At 41.3% G+C, this 18548-nt stretch overlaps 1 protein-coding gene across 1 annotated transcript in view; it reads right to left on the bottom strand.

Moving 5' to 3' along the window:
- LAMC1 (laminin subunit gamma 1) overlaps positions 1–18548 on the bottom strand; it is a 122696-nt gene that overhangs the window by 41446 nt on the left and 62702 nt on the right. The window contains exon 2 of the mRNA XM_026001055.2: positions 3857–4161. Coding sequence (XP_025856840.2) covers positions 3857–4161 — 305 coding nt within the window. The remainder of the gene's footprint in view (positions 1–3856; positions 4162–18548) is intronic.

Raw genomic sequence — 18548 nt, forward strand, 5'->3', positions numbered from 1 at the left:
ATAGTTTTTGTTTTGATCTTTTCCAAATGTCACTTCTCTGGGAGGCCTCCCCTGGCCACCCAATCTAAAATTACTGCCCACCCCAGCACCCTTTTTCACTTCCCTGTTTTATTTATATTGTCTGTTTCCACTACAGCCCCTGCCACCCTGCTACTGCTGCCACTACCAAGACGGTAAGCCCCAGGAGGGCAGGACTTATTTGCTTTGTGGACTGCAGTTCCCTTGTTTAGCATACAGTAGGTGCTCAAATAACATTTGCTAAGCAAATGAAAAAAATCTGAAGAAACCACAACTGATCAAATTGGTACGTGTGCTATAATGACAGAGGACAAGAATGAAAGCTAGTTTTTCTCTAGGTTTTATGAGATCTAAGCCCTTATAATAAATGCCCTTTCATCGAGCTAATTTTAGTCAGATGTTTACATCTGTGGTAGATTGTTATAATAATGATTCCAATGAATCATGTCTGCCAGTGTCCACACCCCGTGTAGTCCCTTTCCACCCTGATTCTAGGCTAGGGCATGTGATTTGCTTTTGCCCAGGGGACGTGAGCAAATGTGCTGCAGCAGAAGTCTGATAAGCATGTGAGCACTGGGACTTACCCAATGGAATACTTCTGCCACCAAGTGAGGAAGCCTAGTCTAGCTTCCTTGAAGCTAGTAAGACCACAAGGAGAGAGAAATCCAACTCCCAGCCAACCTGCCAGCGAGTGAGCCCAGACCAACAGAGAATCATGAGAAATCATAAAGCTTAACGTAAATCATTAAGTTTTAGAGTAGCGTATTATGTATGACCACCCAAGACACCATTTCCATGTAAAGTCCTATTCCATGACTGCATATCAGCATCACCCGTGGAGACGCAACAAGCAAGTGCAGAGCTGCTGGCGTCTGTGTTTTCAGAAGGCTCCCCATGAGACAGGGAGGCACACCCCTGATTAAGAAGCACTGTTCAAACCATGCCAAACACCTGGCATAGAGAGCAACACAGAGGGCTCATAAAAGCTAATCCCCGTGAAGCCTCCAAGTATAATTAGAAAGGAGGGAAGATGATGATTCCACTGCATCCAAACTTGGAACTCCAATAACAACTCCCACTCATGGCCACAATGCTAGGAATCTTTTAGTCGTCTATAATGTAAATAGCTAAACATATCTTTGTATTTCATGCTTATTATATCTCCTTTGAGCTTCATCTTTATCACTGCTCTCCTTAAATAAAAGCTTCTCAAGGGCTGAGTCTAACCCATTTTTTCCATAACGGGCATCTTAAAAAGAACGGGCTCTGGAGCCAGACTTTCTAGGTTTTGAATGCCAGATCTGCTGCTTAAAACTGTGCGATTTGGCGCCAGTTATTTGATCTCTTCTGATAAATGACATCAATGTCTCACCTGTAAAATGGAGATAAAATAAGTATCTACCTGAAGAGTTACCATGAGGGTTAAAAGTAAACTGTATATAAAGTGTATATATATATATGTATATAGTAAATATAGCTAATATACCTAAAGGGCTTAGAACACTGCTTGGCACATTATGGTCCACTACAGTAAGTGCTAAAATAAATGCTGATTATTGGGCAGCCCAGGTGGCTCAGCGGTTGAGCACCTGTCTTTGACTCAGGGTGTGATCCTGCAGTCCTGGGACTGAGTCCCACATAGGGCTGCCTGCATGGAGCCTGCTTCTCCCTCTGCCTGTGTCTCTGCCTCTCCCTCTCTCTCTGTCTCTCATGAATAAATAAATAAAATCTTTTAAAAAAATAAAAATAGGGATCCCTGGGTGACTCAGCGGTTGGGTGCCTGCCTTCGGCCCAGGGCGTGATCCTGGAGACCCAGGATCAAGTCCCATGTCGGGCTCCTTGCATGGAGCCTGCTTCTCCCTCTGCTTCTCTCTCTCCCTGTGTCTCTCATGAATAAATAAATAAAATCTAAAAAATAAAAATAACAATAAAAATAAATGCTGATTATTATTATTATAAATCAGCATATGCTTAGTAATATCCGTATCCAATGAAACCAGGGCCTCTTCTCCCATCTGGAGATCACAGCTTCTGGAGAAAGGGTCATATCAGCTATCCTGTCAAATCAGTTATCATTGTCAAATAAGCTCAAGTCAAATCAGCTAACTCTCCTTGGCAACTGGGTATGAAAGCTAGAGCTTGGGAACCCTGGGTGGCACAGAGGTTTAGCGCCTGCCTTTGGCCCAGGGCGCGATCCTGGAGACCCGGGATTGAATCCCACGTCAGGCTCCCGGTGCATGGAGCCTGCTTCTCCCTCTGCCTATGTCTCTGCCTCTCTCTCTCTCTCTCTCTCTCTCTCTCTCTGTGACTATCATAAATAAATAAAAATTTTAAAAAAACATAAAAAAAAGAAAAAGAAAGAAAACTAGAGCTCTTACATCCAGAGACACGTAATTAATGTTTTTGCATAATAATAGCAACGGACTAGATCTATTACAGATGCCCACAGCATTTTTACCACATTTAGCTTCATGAGTTCCTATGGCATAAAGAGTAGCAAACATCAGGGGTGCCTGGCTGGCTCAGTTGACAGGTATGTGACTCCTGATCTCAGGGTCGTGAGTTCGAGCCCCATGCCACATATAGAGTTTACTTAAGAAAAAAAAAAAAGAAGAAGAAGAAGAAGAAGAAAAAAGAAAAAAAGAAAAAAAAAAAAAAACAGTAGCAAACACCAGAATTCCTACAGGTAAGGGAACTGCTTCAAGACAGCCTGACAAGGCACATTGTTAGCAAAGGTGCCAGAACATGACAACTACATATGTTGCTGCTTTTTCCTGAGGGCTACACCACTGCATCTGTAGGATAGTAAAATACAATAATTTGTGTAAGAAGAAACTATGCTAACAAATGTTTGCTAGTTTATCAACTTAAAAAAATTTGTAGATCACACCTCCTCTAGACCAGTCTTCTGCTTTTTCATCTATCAAAATCAGTTATTCTTTCTACTCATTTGAACACATCTTATGGACACTGCAAGAAACACTTTACTGAAAGGCATCTGCAAACATACTCATTGCTCACCATAACCTCAGAGTTTACCAAGATCAAGATTCACGATCTCCCAGCAAACTGCAGAAATACAACAGAAGGGAAGAACTAGGCCCACAGAGAAACATATTCTCATCTTTTGCCACCATCCAAACAAAACCACATGGCCAAATCAGAAAGAGTCCTTGAATATAATAAACTTCAAGAGAAAGACTGAGAAGACACAAAAGCATAAAAGGGTGCCTGGGTGACAGCGTCAGTTAAGTGTCTGCTTGAATTCAAATGTCACTGAATTCATTGGTGCACAAGGTCAGTTAAGTGTCTGCCTTCAGTTCAGATCAGGTCATGATCTCAAAGTCCTGGGATAGAGCCTGTGGCTGGCTCCCTGCTTAGCGTGGAGTCTGCTTCTCCCTCTCCCATTGCCCCTCCCCCTGTTCGTGCTCTCTCTCTCTCTCTCTCTTTAATAAATAAAATTTTTTTAAAAAAAGAATGGATAGATTCAAATACTATCTTCAAAAGGTCAGAAGCAAAATGTTTCCACTGCGAGCAAATACCCAGTCAAAATTATTCCGTTTTTAAAAATATTTCTAAAATTTATTTCCCAGAATATAGTGGCAGGTACACGAGAACACAAGAACATCACGTGGGTGACAGGAACAAAGCAACTTTCCTTCATATGCTGAGAATACACAGGAGAGAATAAAATCCACCGTCTGTCCTGCTGGAATAGATGCTACTCCTACCCTTACTTCTGAAGTAGGACCATAGGCCTCCATACAGCAATCTTGCTGCATCTTGTATGCATATAAAAGAACTAACAGGCTACAAAGCCAAGTTCTGGACACGTTACCTGCAGCACAGGGCTATTGTCAAAGTTGTAGGCACTGGGCCTTCCTTCTAGGGTCGAAAAGGCCACGTTGCCCCCGGTTAGAGGGGAAATGTCACTGAATTCATCGGTGCACAAGGCCTGCTGCTCATCTCCTCCTGTCCTGATGAAGCCACGGTTTGCCTTTGAGTAGGTGTTCTCGCAGGAGCCACTGTAGTACTGGTAAGGAATCCAGGGCCCATCTTCCCGTGTGCGCTTGTAAATGGCAAAGCTCTCTGGGCGGCTGGTGTGGAACTTGAGGCGCACATATGTGATGTCGAAAGCTTTTCCTGTGGGACAAACATGAAGTTCATAAGTTACATGTATGAAGCAAAGAAATTCCCTCTATTCCCAATTTGCTTTGGAACTTGACAAAGGAAGGATACACCCTAGACGAAGATGGTTCTAGAACCCACAACACATTGGCTATGTCCAATAGGCAATTCTTAACCTGGAAATTAAAAAAAAAAAAAAAACACCCTGGAAAGAGTGTGCATTTTGACAAGTTATACTTGGGTTCATAAGTTGGCTCCTAAAAGCTTGTTTAGGACACGCATTGTTTAAATCTTGTTTGCCATGAAAAATGGCAGCTGTACTTACACTATTAAAACCAAAACTGAATAAAATAGTGATTCTTAATGCTGGTGCTTCAGCAAAAGCAATTTAATTAAAAAAAAAAACAGAAAAGAAAATATTTGTTGACTTTCTAGATGGGTATTCTGGAAACTTTCAAGGTATTTAAAAACTCATTCTATTAACTATAATGTTACTTCTCAATGCAGAAGACTATCATGAGCACTATTATTCTACTTATCTATCAAGTTAAGAGAGGAATTTGAGAAAGAGAAAAGGACAGTGATTAAGAGATGGGGCAGAGAGTAGAGCAGGAACGAAGAAAAAATTCCTCCAGCAGCTGAACAAAAAGGAAAAAAAGAGAGAAAAGGAGAGAGGGGACTTTGAAGAAGTTGTTTGCGTATGTTCAAAGAATACACAAGATCCAAACACTGAGCAAGAAAGGATAGCAAAATGAAGGAGCCACTGGTCTGCTGTCACTCTGGAGGAAGAACCACTGGTCATACAGCTCCCTAGGGCAGCCAGGGCACGGTCTAATGGCTGGGACAGCTTGGTTGCCAGCCAGCATGTTGTTAGGTGGGTCAAAATGATAAAATGCAACTGTTTTTAATCACCTTTCATTCACCAACTGGATCTTTCCATCTCTGACAATATAGATTCTCTACAACTTCTATGCTATAGTGAAGATCACAGATTGGCCAACAAGTATTTGTTGGGCACAACTACACGTTCAGTCCTCTGCTGTGTACTTTGGGGGACAGGATGTGTTAGACATAGAAGGTCCTTGCACTCAAGGAGCTGACAGTTTTTCCTCCCCAAGTGAATTGATTCTGCAGGAAGTACCATACTTGTCCTCTCCTACAAAGCCCACAGAAAAGGAATTCCTGCACAGTCTCAGAAGTGTTGAGGAGAGACTTCTGCCATCTTGTTACTTCCTCATATCCACTCATCCCTAGGGGAGAAGGAGTGACGGTCACCTGTGGCCAGGATGCTTCTCGGCTTACTCTCCAGCCACCAGCGGGAGGGCCTCCCCTCCTGCCCTCCTCAAAGCAAGACAGTATGTCTGCCTTAATGCCAGGGAGGGGAAAGAGCAGAAAGCCCAGGTAAGTCATGTATCCAGGCTCTATTCTTTAATACAGTATTATCTATAATAAAATTAATATGATGAGCCATAACTAATTTGTAGGTGGTCTAGATCTTAAAAGAGAAGTTCGATTAACTGTGCATGAAACATACACACAGTTTTGAACTCAAAGGTGCGTGGCATGAGGAAAAGAATGCAGGACTAGGCACTGTGAGACCTGAGAGCTCAGGTTCTGGCTCCTTCAATGACTAGATGTGTGATTTCTGCTCTGCCATCTTCTCTTCTGCAAAAATGAGCATGATGATCCCTGTGCCACCTTTCTCAAAGAGCTGTTGGAAGGTCAAACTAAGATCTTGCATATACTTGGCTAATTGCAAAACTCTATACAAATATGAGGCATTATTATAATAGAGTTTAGAAGAAAATTCCTGAATTAGGATCCTGGATATGTTCACATATAAGGGTCTGATTGTACGAGTGACTACATACAGTTGCCTAAGAACATTATACAAATCTGAATCTTCCGCCTAAGATTCAGTACGTTTTGCCTAGACACAGGTTACGCAAATCTAGTTTACACCCTACCTGTTAAAAGAATGAAAATTTAACCTCTATCTCTTTATCAAAAATGTTAAAATGTTACTCTTGAATGAGGGTGTGGATTCATAATATAGTATCTATGGCATTCCAGAGACTAAGATATTCTGGAACGGTAAAACAATTGAGTTTTATTCAGGAACAGGTGATTTGGGATGCTCAAAGTCTGACTCACTAATCTGTGGATTATGGATTACCCTGCTTTTCTACTCTGTCTCGATTTCTGACATCTCATTGTTCTTTAACAAGTCAACCTGCAGGAGACTGGATCAAAGGAGAGAAGATAAAATGGAGCAGGGTATACTGTGTTCCAGACTAAAATCTACACTACAGAGCCACACTCTGAAAGAAACCGGCTTATGTGGTCACTCTCACTGCTGCCACAGACACAGAGCAATGGGTAGCAGAACATGAGTAAGCAACTTTGCTAGCCTTAAACTTTGAAGCAAACTAGTTTGCTGGCACTGGCCCTACCTCACTAAGCCTTGTTTTCAGAGCTGCCTATTTCATTCTAACTCACAGCAACAGTTGGAAGAGAAAAAAGAGCTCTGTGGCAATCTGTAAAGGAGGCTCACACATTCCACATGACAAGACAGCCACGGGTACCACCCTCAGAGTTCAAGCCAATCCAGGAGTGGATACAGACCATTGCAATTCCACGTGATGAGTGCTTTGATAGGGGACATGTACAAAGTTTTGGGAGCATGGAGGAAAGTCCCCTAAGCTGGATTTGCAGGATCAAAACACATTTTCTAGAAGAAGTGACGTCTACGTCCGGGACCTGAGGAATGCAGAGGAATTACCTAAAGCAAACAGTGATCAGTTGTCTAGGCAAATTAAACAGCATGTATGAAAGCCCAGAGACCACAGAGGAGTGATTACTGAGGAGTGAATAGATCAAGAACTGGAGGGTGGCTGGAGACAGGTTCACCAGGAAGGAGAGCAGGCCAAGCCTTGAGGCCACAGTAAAGAGCAACTTCAGCCTAAGGGCAATGGTGAGCCACTGAAGCATTTACACAGGAAATATATGATGAGATTTTTTAAAATTTTTTTAAAGATTTTGAGAGACAGACAGAGAGTCTCTGAGAGCCAAGGGAGGGACAGAGGGGGAAGGAGCAGGAAAGGGAGACAACCCCAAGCAGACTCCATAAAAGTATGAAACCCGGTGACCCTGAGATCATCACTTGGGCTGAAATCAAGAGTTGGCCACTTAACTGACTGAGCTACCCAGGTGCCCCCAGATTTAATTTTCAAAAAGATCGCTCTGGCCACTACCACTGGGTAGAGATGAGGTTGGAAAGGACAAGACTTATAGTTGGGAGAACAGTTAAGACAATGTCGTAGTAGTCCTGTAGAGATGACAGTGGCTGACAGCTAGAATGGAGAGAAATGAGTGGATTTGGGTGAGGTGGAGGAGGCTGACCTCAGTAGTAACAGTAACATATGGATTGTAAGGGGGAAAGGGAGCCATTTCTGAAGCCTTCTCTACTTCTAGTCTGTGAACATGCTATTTCACTGTCAAAGCTCCTTTTCCAGAAATAAGATGGAAGGATTAAAAATCACATTGTTTTCTAATTTAAAAACAAGTAGATGGAGAGTAGAGCCATCCCCGAAATAAAGGCCAGGGGAGGTTAAGCAGGATTGGAGGCAGGGGTAGAGGGCGGGATGTGGAGAGGAGTTCAACTTTGGATATGCTAGTTGTAAGGTGCCTGAGGGTCATCTAAACAAGAGGAAATGTCTAGTTGGGAGTTGGATATAAGTGGTCTGCAAGCCTGAGAGAGATGACTGAGTTAGATACACAGATTGGCAGATTGGCAGGTAGATGGATAATGAAGGTTGGGTATGGTGAGACCAATGAGGCAAGTGTGCTGAGTGAGGAGAGAGCAGACTTTTAAGGTCACCCTGAGGGCATTAACATTTAAGCACAGTAGGACTGCAGAGAAGGCTGTGAGGCCCAAGAGAGGACAGCAAGTAAAAGAGTATAAACATGGAAGGCAAGAGGGTTTGAGGAGGAAATAATAAATGGTGTTAAAATATGCTAAGAGTCGTGTAAGACAATCACTGAGATGTCCATTGGCTTCAAGCTACAAACAGGTTGCTGCTGTACCTCCTGAGAGCAGTCCTGTGGGCAGAGTGGGTGGGACTGAAGATGAACGGCAGATATGAGGTAAGGATGTAGTCAACGACATCCGGCTAAAGGGGAGAGGAAGAGGAGAAGACAATAGTGGGACGGGACACTGGGTCACGGAAGATTTTTCTTTCTTTTTTGTTTTTTTAGATAGGAGATATGATGCTGTATTACATGCTGTTGTGCTCAAGTCCCCGAAGGGGGAAGGCTAAATGTGGATACAGGTGGGGAAATAAGAACAGGATTCTGTGCTGGTGAAAGAACTGGTTCCATGCCAGAGAAAACCTGCACCCTTGCTTTCTCTCTGGGTTCCAATGCAAGTGACTGAGTAGGTTTTAGGGGATGGAAGTTGAAAAAGAGTTCTGATGACTTCATCTTCTCTGTGCAATGAAAATTAAAGATACCTGCTAAGGGGGAGGGGTTGAGAGCAAAGCCAGTGGGGAATATCTGCAGAGGGGAGAGACTTCCTAAGAGCCACTGAAGAGGCCAGCAGAAGAAGCAGACCAGATGAAAAGAAGGCTTGCTAGGCAGAGACAGGGCTGCCGGGACAAGGGCAATAGGTTATGACTTTGTATAGACATTTTTGTGTGGGTATAATTTTCCATAGTCACTTCGCACCCCCTTTATAGATAACAGACAAAAGGTCTGAAATCACTTCAAGGAATTTGGAATCTAATCTGAATAAAATGGGAAGCCAATACGGACAATGGAGAAGAGTCAATTGTTAGTTTATCTACCCACAATTACCTGGAGTCCTGCATAACCAAGAACTGTGAAACTAAGGAGCTGGGTTTTATTCCATAAAACAACTGCTAATTGAGACCTGTCAAGTATGTTTGCTCTCATTCTCTCTCTCCCTCACCATACCTCCCTACTCTTTATCTATCTATCCTACTCGTTTCACAGTGGACAAAGTAAAAAGATCTAAATTGTAGATCAATAGAACACAAGACCAAGTCTCCGGATTCCCAGTCCAATGATAGCTACTCTACTATTTTTACCCTGTGGGAGCATCCAAAAGTAGACAGTATGACTCTAAGCCAAACAATTAAGAAAATCAGCAAACAGAAGTCTAGAAAGTACTGAGCAACTATATAACTAGAACATCTTCCCCCTCCCCTCACCTCATGTTCGTGCGCATGAAGACTAATCTCTAATACACACCCTCAAGAAAATATTTAGCTTCTGAATGTTCTACTGCTTTTCCCTTTCTCCTGCTGCATTCCTTCCATAAACAAAAAGACTCAAGTACAGATGCTTAGAATGAAGCACACAAAATTAACTAATACTTCCTGTTCTGACTCCTTCAGTTCATGCTGGCTGAGGGAATGAGAGAAGTGGAGGGGGCCCTCTGAACAATGAGAATCCAGCCTTTGTTAATGCAGGGCAAAGCCAAGGAATTCTGCTTAAGCCTCCTACGTGGTGAAGTATTTCTAATCTCTCTGAGTAGGGGAGAAACCCTTCCTGCCTTAGACTTGGAATCAAGTACTGACTGCTGGAGAACATAAATGCCTCTCTGTTATGTGCAACTCCGAGGAATTCCATGAGGATCTTGTGAAACAGCCTCCTTTACAATGAAGTAATGAATGACAATGGCTATACAGAATTTGACAAAACTTCAAAATGCCTTTCCGTGGCCTGAATTCAACAAAGAAAACTAGTTCATTCTAAAGTATCAAATTAGGAGTCACTGATTCACTATTGTTCTCATGTGCTAACTCCTGAGAGTCAGAAAATGACTGTTCTTGAAGCCAAATTTGATCTTAGTTATATAAAACTTTTAATAAGGTTGTAGTACATAAAGTCAATTAGAGATGGTAGACGTTTAGGCTACTAAATGGGATTCTCCAAATAGTTAATACAAACAGTAGTCACAGAAAGCAGCTATTTGAAAATGTTTTCATTTTTGTTAGTATAACTGCTGGCTGAAATAAGAGTTCCCAGGACAACGTGTACAGCTGCGTACCAGCTGTTATTGTTCCACCTCGGCAGACAGATTGTACAAATACCGCCTGGCCAATCAAGATGACCCAGGGCCAAATTAATGCTGAATGTGGGATCCTCAAGTAGACACAGATGGGTGATCAGAGAGGAAAGAGGAATAGTCACACACAGAATGTGTTGAAGTGATATGGGTACACAGAGTTCATGCCAACTGCTAGAAAACCCAGCCCTCATTGCCTGCTGAAAAGCTAGTTTCTATGGTCTAAAACTCATCCTCAAAATAGGTTGTTTTTAAAAACTTTTTATCCTGTTTCATTCCCTTAAATTTCAGTGCTCCTTTTCATACCCTCTCTCTGTCAATCAGCTAAATGCCAACAGTGCAAGCAGACAATTCCATACAAAGCACATCTCAATCAGCACAACTTATGAACGAGGATAAGTAAACTGTATAGCTTTGCATGAAATAGTCATTTTAAATTGAATTTATTAAAGTAAATACAATGGAATTTACAATTTGAGAAATGGAATTGAAATTCAAATGAAGAAAATGCTTCCATAATTCAAATTTCCTAATACATGCAATAAGCACTTCTAATCATACATGAGCCACTGTCCTGACAGAAAGACATGCTGAGATTAGTGGCGCTGGACTATGGAGAGTTTCAATTCCAAACTGCCATTATGAAATATACAAAGCAGGTAGATGAAGTAGTGGCAAAGTAATTACGATAATTACTTGAGTTCTTTTAAAAACTAAAATTCTAGGGGCACCTGGGTGGCTCAGACAGTTAAGCAACCAACTCATGATTTTGGCTCAGATCATGATCTCAGGGTCGTGAAATCAAGCCCCACGTCTGGCTGCATGCTCAGTGTGAAGTCTGCTTAGAGTTCTCCCTTCCCTTTTCTCCTTTTACCCCTCCCTGCCATGCCTAAACAAATAAATAAATAAATCTTAAAAAAAAAAAAAAAAAAAGCTAAAATTCTATACCAAAGGCTATTTATAAAAACAATGCTATGGCTATAGCAATGGAGTTACGGGGAAAACAAAAGTTTTGAAGCTGATTGGCATGATTTGGGGGAAGATAAACCCATAATCTCTTAGGGAAACTAGATGTTTACATAAAGTACCAGTTTAAAATGTAAGCCAAAGAAGACAGTTCTACTCGCTCCCTACAACTACCCCCAAGAACTACCGCTTAGTGCTATTGCTGAATAAGACCAGGCACTAACCTGGTATAGCAATTCACAAAAAAATAAATATTCCTGCTTGTATTACCCAATTGCAATACTCAGAAATGCCATGTACTCTTCAGCAAAGTGAGAGTCAAAAGTGACTTGACTTAATACACTAATTAAATATGAGATCATCAGCCAGCCATTATGTGAACAGAGAATTCTTAACTGAAGACTAGAATATCAAAGTCTGGGGGGGGGGGGGCGGGTAATTTCAAATAGGTGCAAATTATTGTTGAAGATAGATATTTTCTATTATTTATATATAAAATAAATTTATCCTAATTTGTATATCTTTATAATTCTACTTGAAACTTTCACTAGGAGAAACAAGATTCCCAAGTAAGATTCCAAGCCAAGAACTGGGCCTATGCCTTATTAACCCAAACCTCATGTTTACAAGATTCAATACCAGCCCTAATTCAGGCTAGTGGGTCACAGGCATGCCTGAAATCCTTGAGCTGAACTAAAGGAATGAAGCCAGCATTTACTCCCACTCATCCCAGTTAAGGCAAAAAATCTACTCTGCTGAACAACAGAGTTCTAACTACAAGGAACTGACTGACATGTGGAATTTAATGGAATCCCATAGAGAAAGTAGTTAATTATAATACTAAGGAAATAAAAAAACAGACAATGAAAATACAAGCTGCATAAAACCCATAGTTTAGAAATGTCTAAATGTTAAGATAGGGAAAAGAAAAAAAGACACCATAATTTTTTGGGAAGCTATTTCTTGTTCTGTGACATCCACATGCTATTGAGAATTGACTAATTTCTGGTTTTCATCAACAGAAGAGTAAAGAATGGGAAAAGAATAGTGAGAAAATCTGGAGGAGAAAAGATCCTAATACATAGTTACAATGGTGCAATAATAGACTGAGACTGACTCTGGTAAACCCCTCTCCTCCAAAGTCACAGAAAGTTGACCAACAGTGTACTTTTATTTATTCAACTATTTACTAGGTGAATTTAAGTGAAAGTCAAGCATGCTATTTGGAATACTCAATGCTTCATTTTGCTAGAATGCCTTTTACTTTCCAGTTTCTTTAACTCCTCATAAACTTCCCCTATATTCCCCTAGATCATATATTATTTGTATCTGTCCTCAAAAGAACAAACTACAAATACTATAAAATATGTTACATACTAAAATATTTTTCTCAGTTTTCACAATTGCTTAATTTCCTACCACTGCCACCCATTAGGTCAAGGATAGTAGCCCAACTGGTCTTAATAACTGCAAGTCCAAATTCTTCCATTTCATTCAACAAATATTTACTGAGCACCTGTTATGCACTTGAGCAGAACAGAGAATAAGACAGATAAGATCCCAAAATTGTGGGGCTGACAGCACAGTAGGGGATGGAGTAGGTAAGGGATAAAGGACAGTTACAAATCAAAACAAAATGTTATGTGTTTGGGATCCCTGGGTGGCGCAGCGGTTTGGCGCCTGCCTTTGGCCCGGGGCGCGATCCTGGAGACCAGGGATCGAGTCCCACGTCGGGCTCCCGGTGCATGGAGCCTGCTTCTCCCTCCGCCTGTGTCTCTGCCTCTCTCTCTCTCTCTCTGTGACTATCATAAATTAAAAAAAAAAAAAATGTTATGTGTTTGATGATAAAAGACACAGTGAAGAACAGGGTGGAGATGGAAAGCACAGAGAAGTGCCATTTAATACACTGTCATCAGAGACCTATATTAGGTGATATCTGAAGAAGTGAAACAGACACAGAGGGAAGAGCATTCTACATTCTACAAAGGACAAATGTAAACACCCTGAGGCAGGAGCATGCTGGCAAGTTCTGGGGAATGGTGAGGCCAGTGTGGCTGAAGTAAGATAAAGGAAAGTATAGGGGATGAGGTCAGAGAAACCGACAGGAGGCACGGACCGCCAATCACGTAGGCCCTGTAGGTCATTGTTAAGACTTTGGCTTCTACCTTGAAGGAGATGAAAACCCACCAGACGATTTTGTACAAGGGAGTAACATGACCTGACTGGTATTTTAAAGGATCATTCTGGTTGCTTTATTGACAAAAGAATATAGAGGGGACCAAAAATGGATAAGAAGGCTAATGAGGGGCTTTTTGCAATCACCCGGGCACCAGATAATGGTAGCTTGGTCCAGGCTAGGAGCAGTGAGTGTTGATCAGATTCTGGGCATATTTTGAGGGTAGAGCAAATCAGGTTTTTTGGGGTTTTTTTTTTTTTGAGGTTGAGCAAATCAGTTTTACTGATGGATTGGAAATGGGGTGTAAGCTGTGGCTGAAGCAACTAGAAAAATGAAGCTGCCCTTTATTGAGCAAAGAAGATGGTAGGAACAGGTGTGGGGATGGAGAGCAAGAAAATGAGGAATTCAGTTTTGGATATTTCAAGTTTGAGATGCTTACAGAACTTCTAAGTGGAGATGTCAAGTTGACAATTAAGATATACAAGTCTGGGTTTTGGGAAGAGCTCTAAGCAAGACAGAGAAATCTGGAAGTCAATGCCTTACAGATAGTATTGAAAGCCATGGGGTTAGATAAACACATCTAGGGACTGGATACATACAGACAGAGGAGAGGTATAGAACTGGGTCTTGAGACATACCAACTTTCAGAAGTGGGGGAGACAGGGAAGACTCAGCAAAGGAGACTCAAAGAACAGCCACTGAAGCTGAGGAAAATCAACAGAATTTCAGGTCAAGTTTTTTTCTTTTCTTTTCTTTTTTTTTTTAAGATTCTATTTCTTTATTCATGAGAGACAGAGAGAAAGAGACATAGACAGTGGGAGAAGCAGGCTCCTCGCAGGAAGATCCATGTGGGACTCAATCCTCAGACCCGGGATCACACCCTGACTGAGCCAAAGGCAGACGCTTAACCGTTGAGCCACCCAGGCGTCCCAAGAGGCCAAGTTTTAAAAGATGTTTTAAGAAGAAGGGGATGGTCAATAGAACCAAATGCTCCTGAAAGGCTAAGAAAGATGAAGACTGAGCATTGGTCACTGGATTTGACAACCTGGAGGCTACTGATGCCCTTGACAACAACTGGCGTGGTAGAATGAAAAGGGATAAAAGCCAGAGTGGTGTGTGTGTGTGGGGGGGGGGGGGGGGGGTGTTGCCAGAGATTGGAGACAACTAATAAAGAGAATTTTCCAAGCAATTTTGCTATAAAGAAATAAGGTATAGATGAAGGAGAGAAGAGGGGGTTTGGGGATAAATTGCTTTTTAAGGTGGGAAGACAGCAGTGTTTATGCTGATGGGAAGGACCCACTGCAGCAGCTGAATTTATATTGAACAGTGAGTCTCTTCCCTGGTGTTGGACATGGATGAATATGTATAAAACACACCTACTTTGGTCCGCTGCAAAGTTCTTTGAGACTTCTCAAAGATTTCCCTCAAGAAAGAATAATGGAATTAACAAGGGTCACTGTAAGCTTCTAGATTAAAGAGCTATCTGGTACCCAAATAGTTCAAAACCACAGGAGCTCTGGAAGGCCACTCCCCAGTAGAGCCAGGCTAGGGGTAAGCTTTCCTGCTACAGTAGTCTCACAATCTGGCCCATGTTGAGGACTGGACTGCCTGTCAGAATCTGTAGAAAACATCTGGAAAAACTGCAAATTGTTGAGTTTTATCCCCAGAAGTTCCATTTTTATAGGTTCTGGGTGAGTTCCCCAAATCTGTATTTTTAAAAGCACCCTAGGTGAGTTTTATGTACAGTTACGTTGAAGCCATATTGCCCTACTGTGAACTCTTCTTGGTTCTCAAAGACTTAGGTAGGAAAAGAGTTCTGGGGGTATCTGGGTGGCTCATTTGGTTAAGCGTCTGCCTTTGGCTGGGGCATGTCCTGGGGTCTTGGGCTTCCCGCTCAGCAGGGAATCTGCTTTTCCCTCTTCCTCTATTGCTCCCCAAGCGCTTGTGTGCTATTTTTTAAATAAATAAATAAATAAATAAATAAATAAATAAATAAATAAATAAATAAATTCCTTCTTTCTTTCTTTCTTTCTTTCTTTTAAAAAAGAAAGAAAGGAGTTCTGACATTGGTGCTGCCCTGTAGAATGAACTCAGACAATCGTTAAGTGGTGAAACTGATTCTCACACGTCAGTATGTCAAGGTGAAATTTATTGCAAGCATTAACTGCACAGGCATGAGCAGTGAACCAGAGCAACAGCAGTCTCTCTTTAGACACATTCAGATGTTCAACTCACGGGGGCTGCTCACTTCCCATCCAAGGAGGCCAGGTGACTAGACCAGCTGAACCCAAACTCCCCAACATTTTTTTCCACACCAATTTCCTCTGTCCGTCAAATAGGGCCTCAAGGCCCTATTTCCCAGGCAAGTAGAAATATACTGATTTTTGAGAAAACTCGCCTGCTGCTGGAGGTTTCAGTGCTATTTTTTCCATGCAGATACTGGTCAAGATTGCCTGAAAACCAAATTCCCTATCACCTCTGGCTCCCATACTTCTTCCTTTCTCCTCCAGAAAATGGCTAATATTTAATAAAATGATACAAAACCAACAGCAATTCTCAATGGCAAAGAAACAAATCTGGAAGCAAAGAAGTAACTTCTGCTTCGGTACACTCAAAAAATAAGAAAACACTCTTTCTTCTTTGTCTAAAAGCCTAAATTTGTTTAATCCTAGTCTGTGCCAGGTAATGTCATTTTCAGGGAGGAAGTTACATTCTGTTGGTTCAAGATCAGTGTAGAAATATTTACTTTTCAGAAAAGAAATTTCACGTATAAAAAATTAGATTTCATACATATATGTAATTAAATAGTAATAATTTTATATACATTATAAAGGGGGGCTTAAGAGCCAAGCACCAAGAGTTACTGATACTGGAGAGAGGGAAAGAAACTGGGAGAGGGTAAGAAAAAAGGGGAGGAAGAGGAAAGGGGGAGATTGAGATTGGCTGAGGAATTATAAGAACACTCTAAAAATCTAGACTTGATAGTCTAGATTTTAAATACTCTCACAGCATTCACATCTGACCTGCAGGAAGTGCTTTCTTTTCATTTCAGAAAGACTTTGAAGTCACTGATCACATCTCCTTCCAGACTCAAGCCTTAGGACACACATTTAGTAGTTTAGAATCAACTATAGCCTACAGACTGAATGTAGCCAACCATCTATTTTGTAAATAGTTTTACTGGAACTAAGCCACGCCCATGCATTTGCACTCTGGCTCTGGTTGCTTTCTGGCTTCCAGGGCAGAGGTGAGCAATTGTGAGAGGGAATGCATGGCCTTTAACTATGTGGCCTTTCAAAGAAACCATTTGCCAATCTTGATCTAAGAAATCAAAGACCATAAGAACAAAGATTTCTACTAAGAGCTCTTCTACCTCCTTTTCTGCAAGGCACACTGTTTTTAAAATTATGTCCAAGAAAATCTGAATTACTCCTCTCTTGCCACAAAAAAACATGAAGAAAGTTTATTCAGAAATTTTAATAACAATTAAATAATTAATAACAATTATAATATATCTGATATGAGAATTACTTATTACTTGATAGGGGGGAAAATGCCACCTTCATCTTTCCTGGCAAATGAACAGGCAAAAAGATCAGCTGTTACAGGATGAGGGGATAGAGATGTAATTCATTTTGAAAGTCAAATCTGTAATTATCTTCTACAGCCCACAAAAATTAAACCAGCCAAGCAGAAAGAGAGGAGACAACAGTGCTGTGAAAAGCAGAACCATTTTTCCAGAGGTGCCCTCTCTGGAATCCACCCCAAGTGGAGACTTAATGAGCAGTAACAGCAGTGAAAGGAGGGATATGGAGGGGCGCCTGGGTGGCTCAGTGGTTGAGTGTCTGTCTTCAGCTCAGGGTCTGATCCCAGGTTCCTGGGATCAAGTCCCACATCAGGCTCCCTGCATGGAGCCTGCCTGCTTCTCCCTCTCTGCCTATGTTTCTGCCTCTCTCTGTCTCTCATGAATCAATCTAAATCTTAAAAAAAAAAAAAAGAAAGAAAGAAAGAAAGAAAGAAAGAAAGAAAGAAAGAAAGAAAGAAAGAAAGAAGGGACATGGGGAAATCAGCTCAAACAGCAATCATCTCTGGGACAGCAGGAAAAATAACATGTTGATAACTGCAAATAAAGTGGAAAATGCGAGTAGATCCCATTTAGATCTCTGCGAGAACCTCCTTCCACTGTTCTCTGGGGAGGAATTCAGTCCTACACACAGCCCTCCTTGTGCGTCTGCTCTTCTGAGCGGATGGACAATTTACATCATGAAAATACTCTGCCAGCTGGCACTCTCTCCACAAGTGACTGATTGTGAGCAGATGCCTTCATAAGATAAGTATAAACGAATACCCCCTTCTTCATTTTTCATTCATCTACCCTCTTTGCAGAGGAATGGAAATGCACACCCTACACACTATCTTTTAGAAACCAAAGTTTGTGTTCTTCACATCCCTTCATCTCTCATGGGCTGTGCTTGAACTTGCTATTGCGTTCCTGATTAAATTATGGCCCCACCAAGTATCTAGCATGTATGCAATCTCCCTAGATTATTTGTAAACGATCTAGCACTTCCAGGTGCAAGCATCTGCTTATTTTTTCTGAAGAATTAAACTCCGAATATTCTCCAGTGTAGCCTCAGTTTAGAACATCTGATAATCTACCACAAGAATCAAAACTTCCATCTAGAAGTCAATCTAAATTATTGGCATATTTAGTGTTACAGATCAGTCCTGTTCAAATTTGCTTTTTTCTAGTTAAATCACCTTCCCTTTACCATACATTATAATCCCCAAAACTCATTTTAAATTTCTCTTCAATTAGAAAGTAGTCAAGAGTTTTCAATGCCCCTTTCCAGCAAGAAGAAACTTTTTATGATCACGACTGAAACTGTTTTAATAAATTATGTATGTAACACACTCAGTGAGGGGATGTCGAAGGCAAAAAGACCATCTGACAAATTATTCACATAGCATACTTCAGGTAGGTCAGTCAAATTCCTAGGACTTCAAAAACATAAGCCTTTCTTATCTGCTTTTCCTTCTACATTGAGAGCAAACATTTAGCAGTGATATCAGAAGAAATGTTCTTCAAATCCATCCTTCACCATATTTCAAACAGACAGCACTACAGTTCTCATCCATGGGAGTATTTCACATGCACCACAATGGGAC

The sequence above is a fragment of the Vulpes vulpes genome, chromosome 13 (genome assembly GCF_048418805.1).
Source record: "Vulpes vulpes isolate BD-2025 chromosome 13, VulVul3, whole genome shotgun sequence".
In the NCBI taxonomy this organism is placed as follows: domain Eukaryota; kingdom Metazoa; phylum Chordata; class Mammalia; order Carnivora; family Canidae; genus Vulpes; species Vulpes vulpes.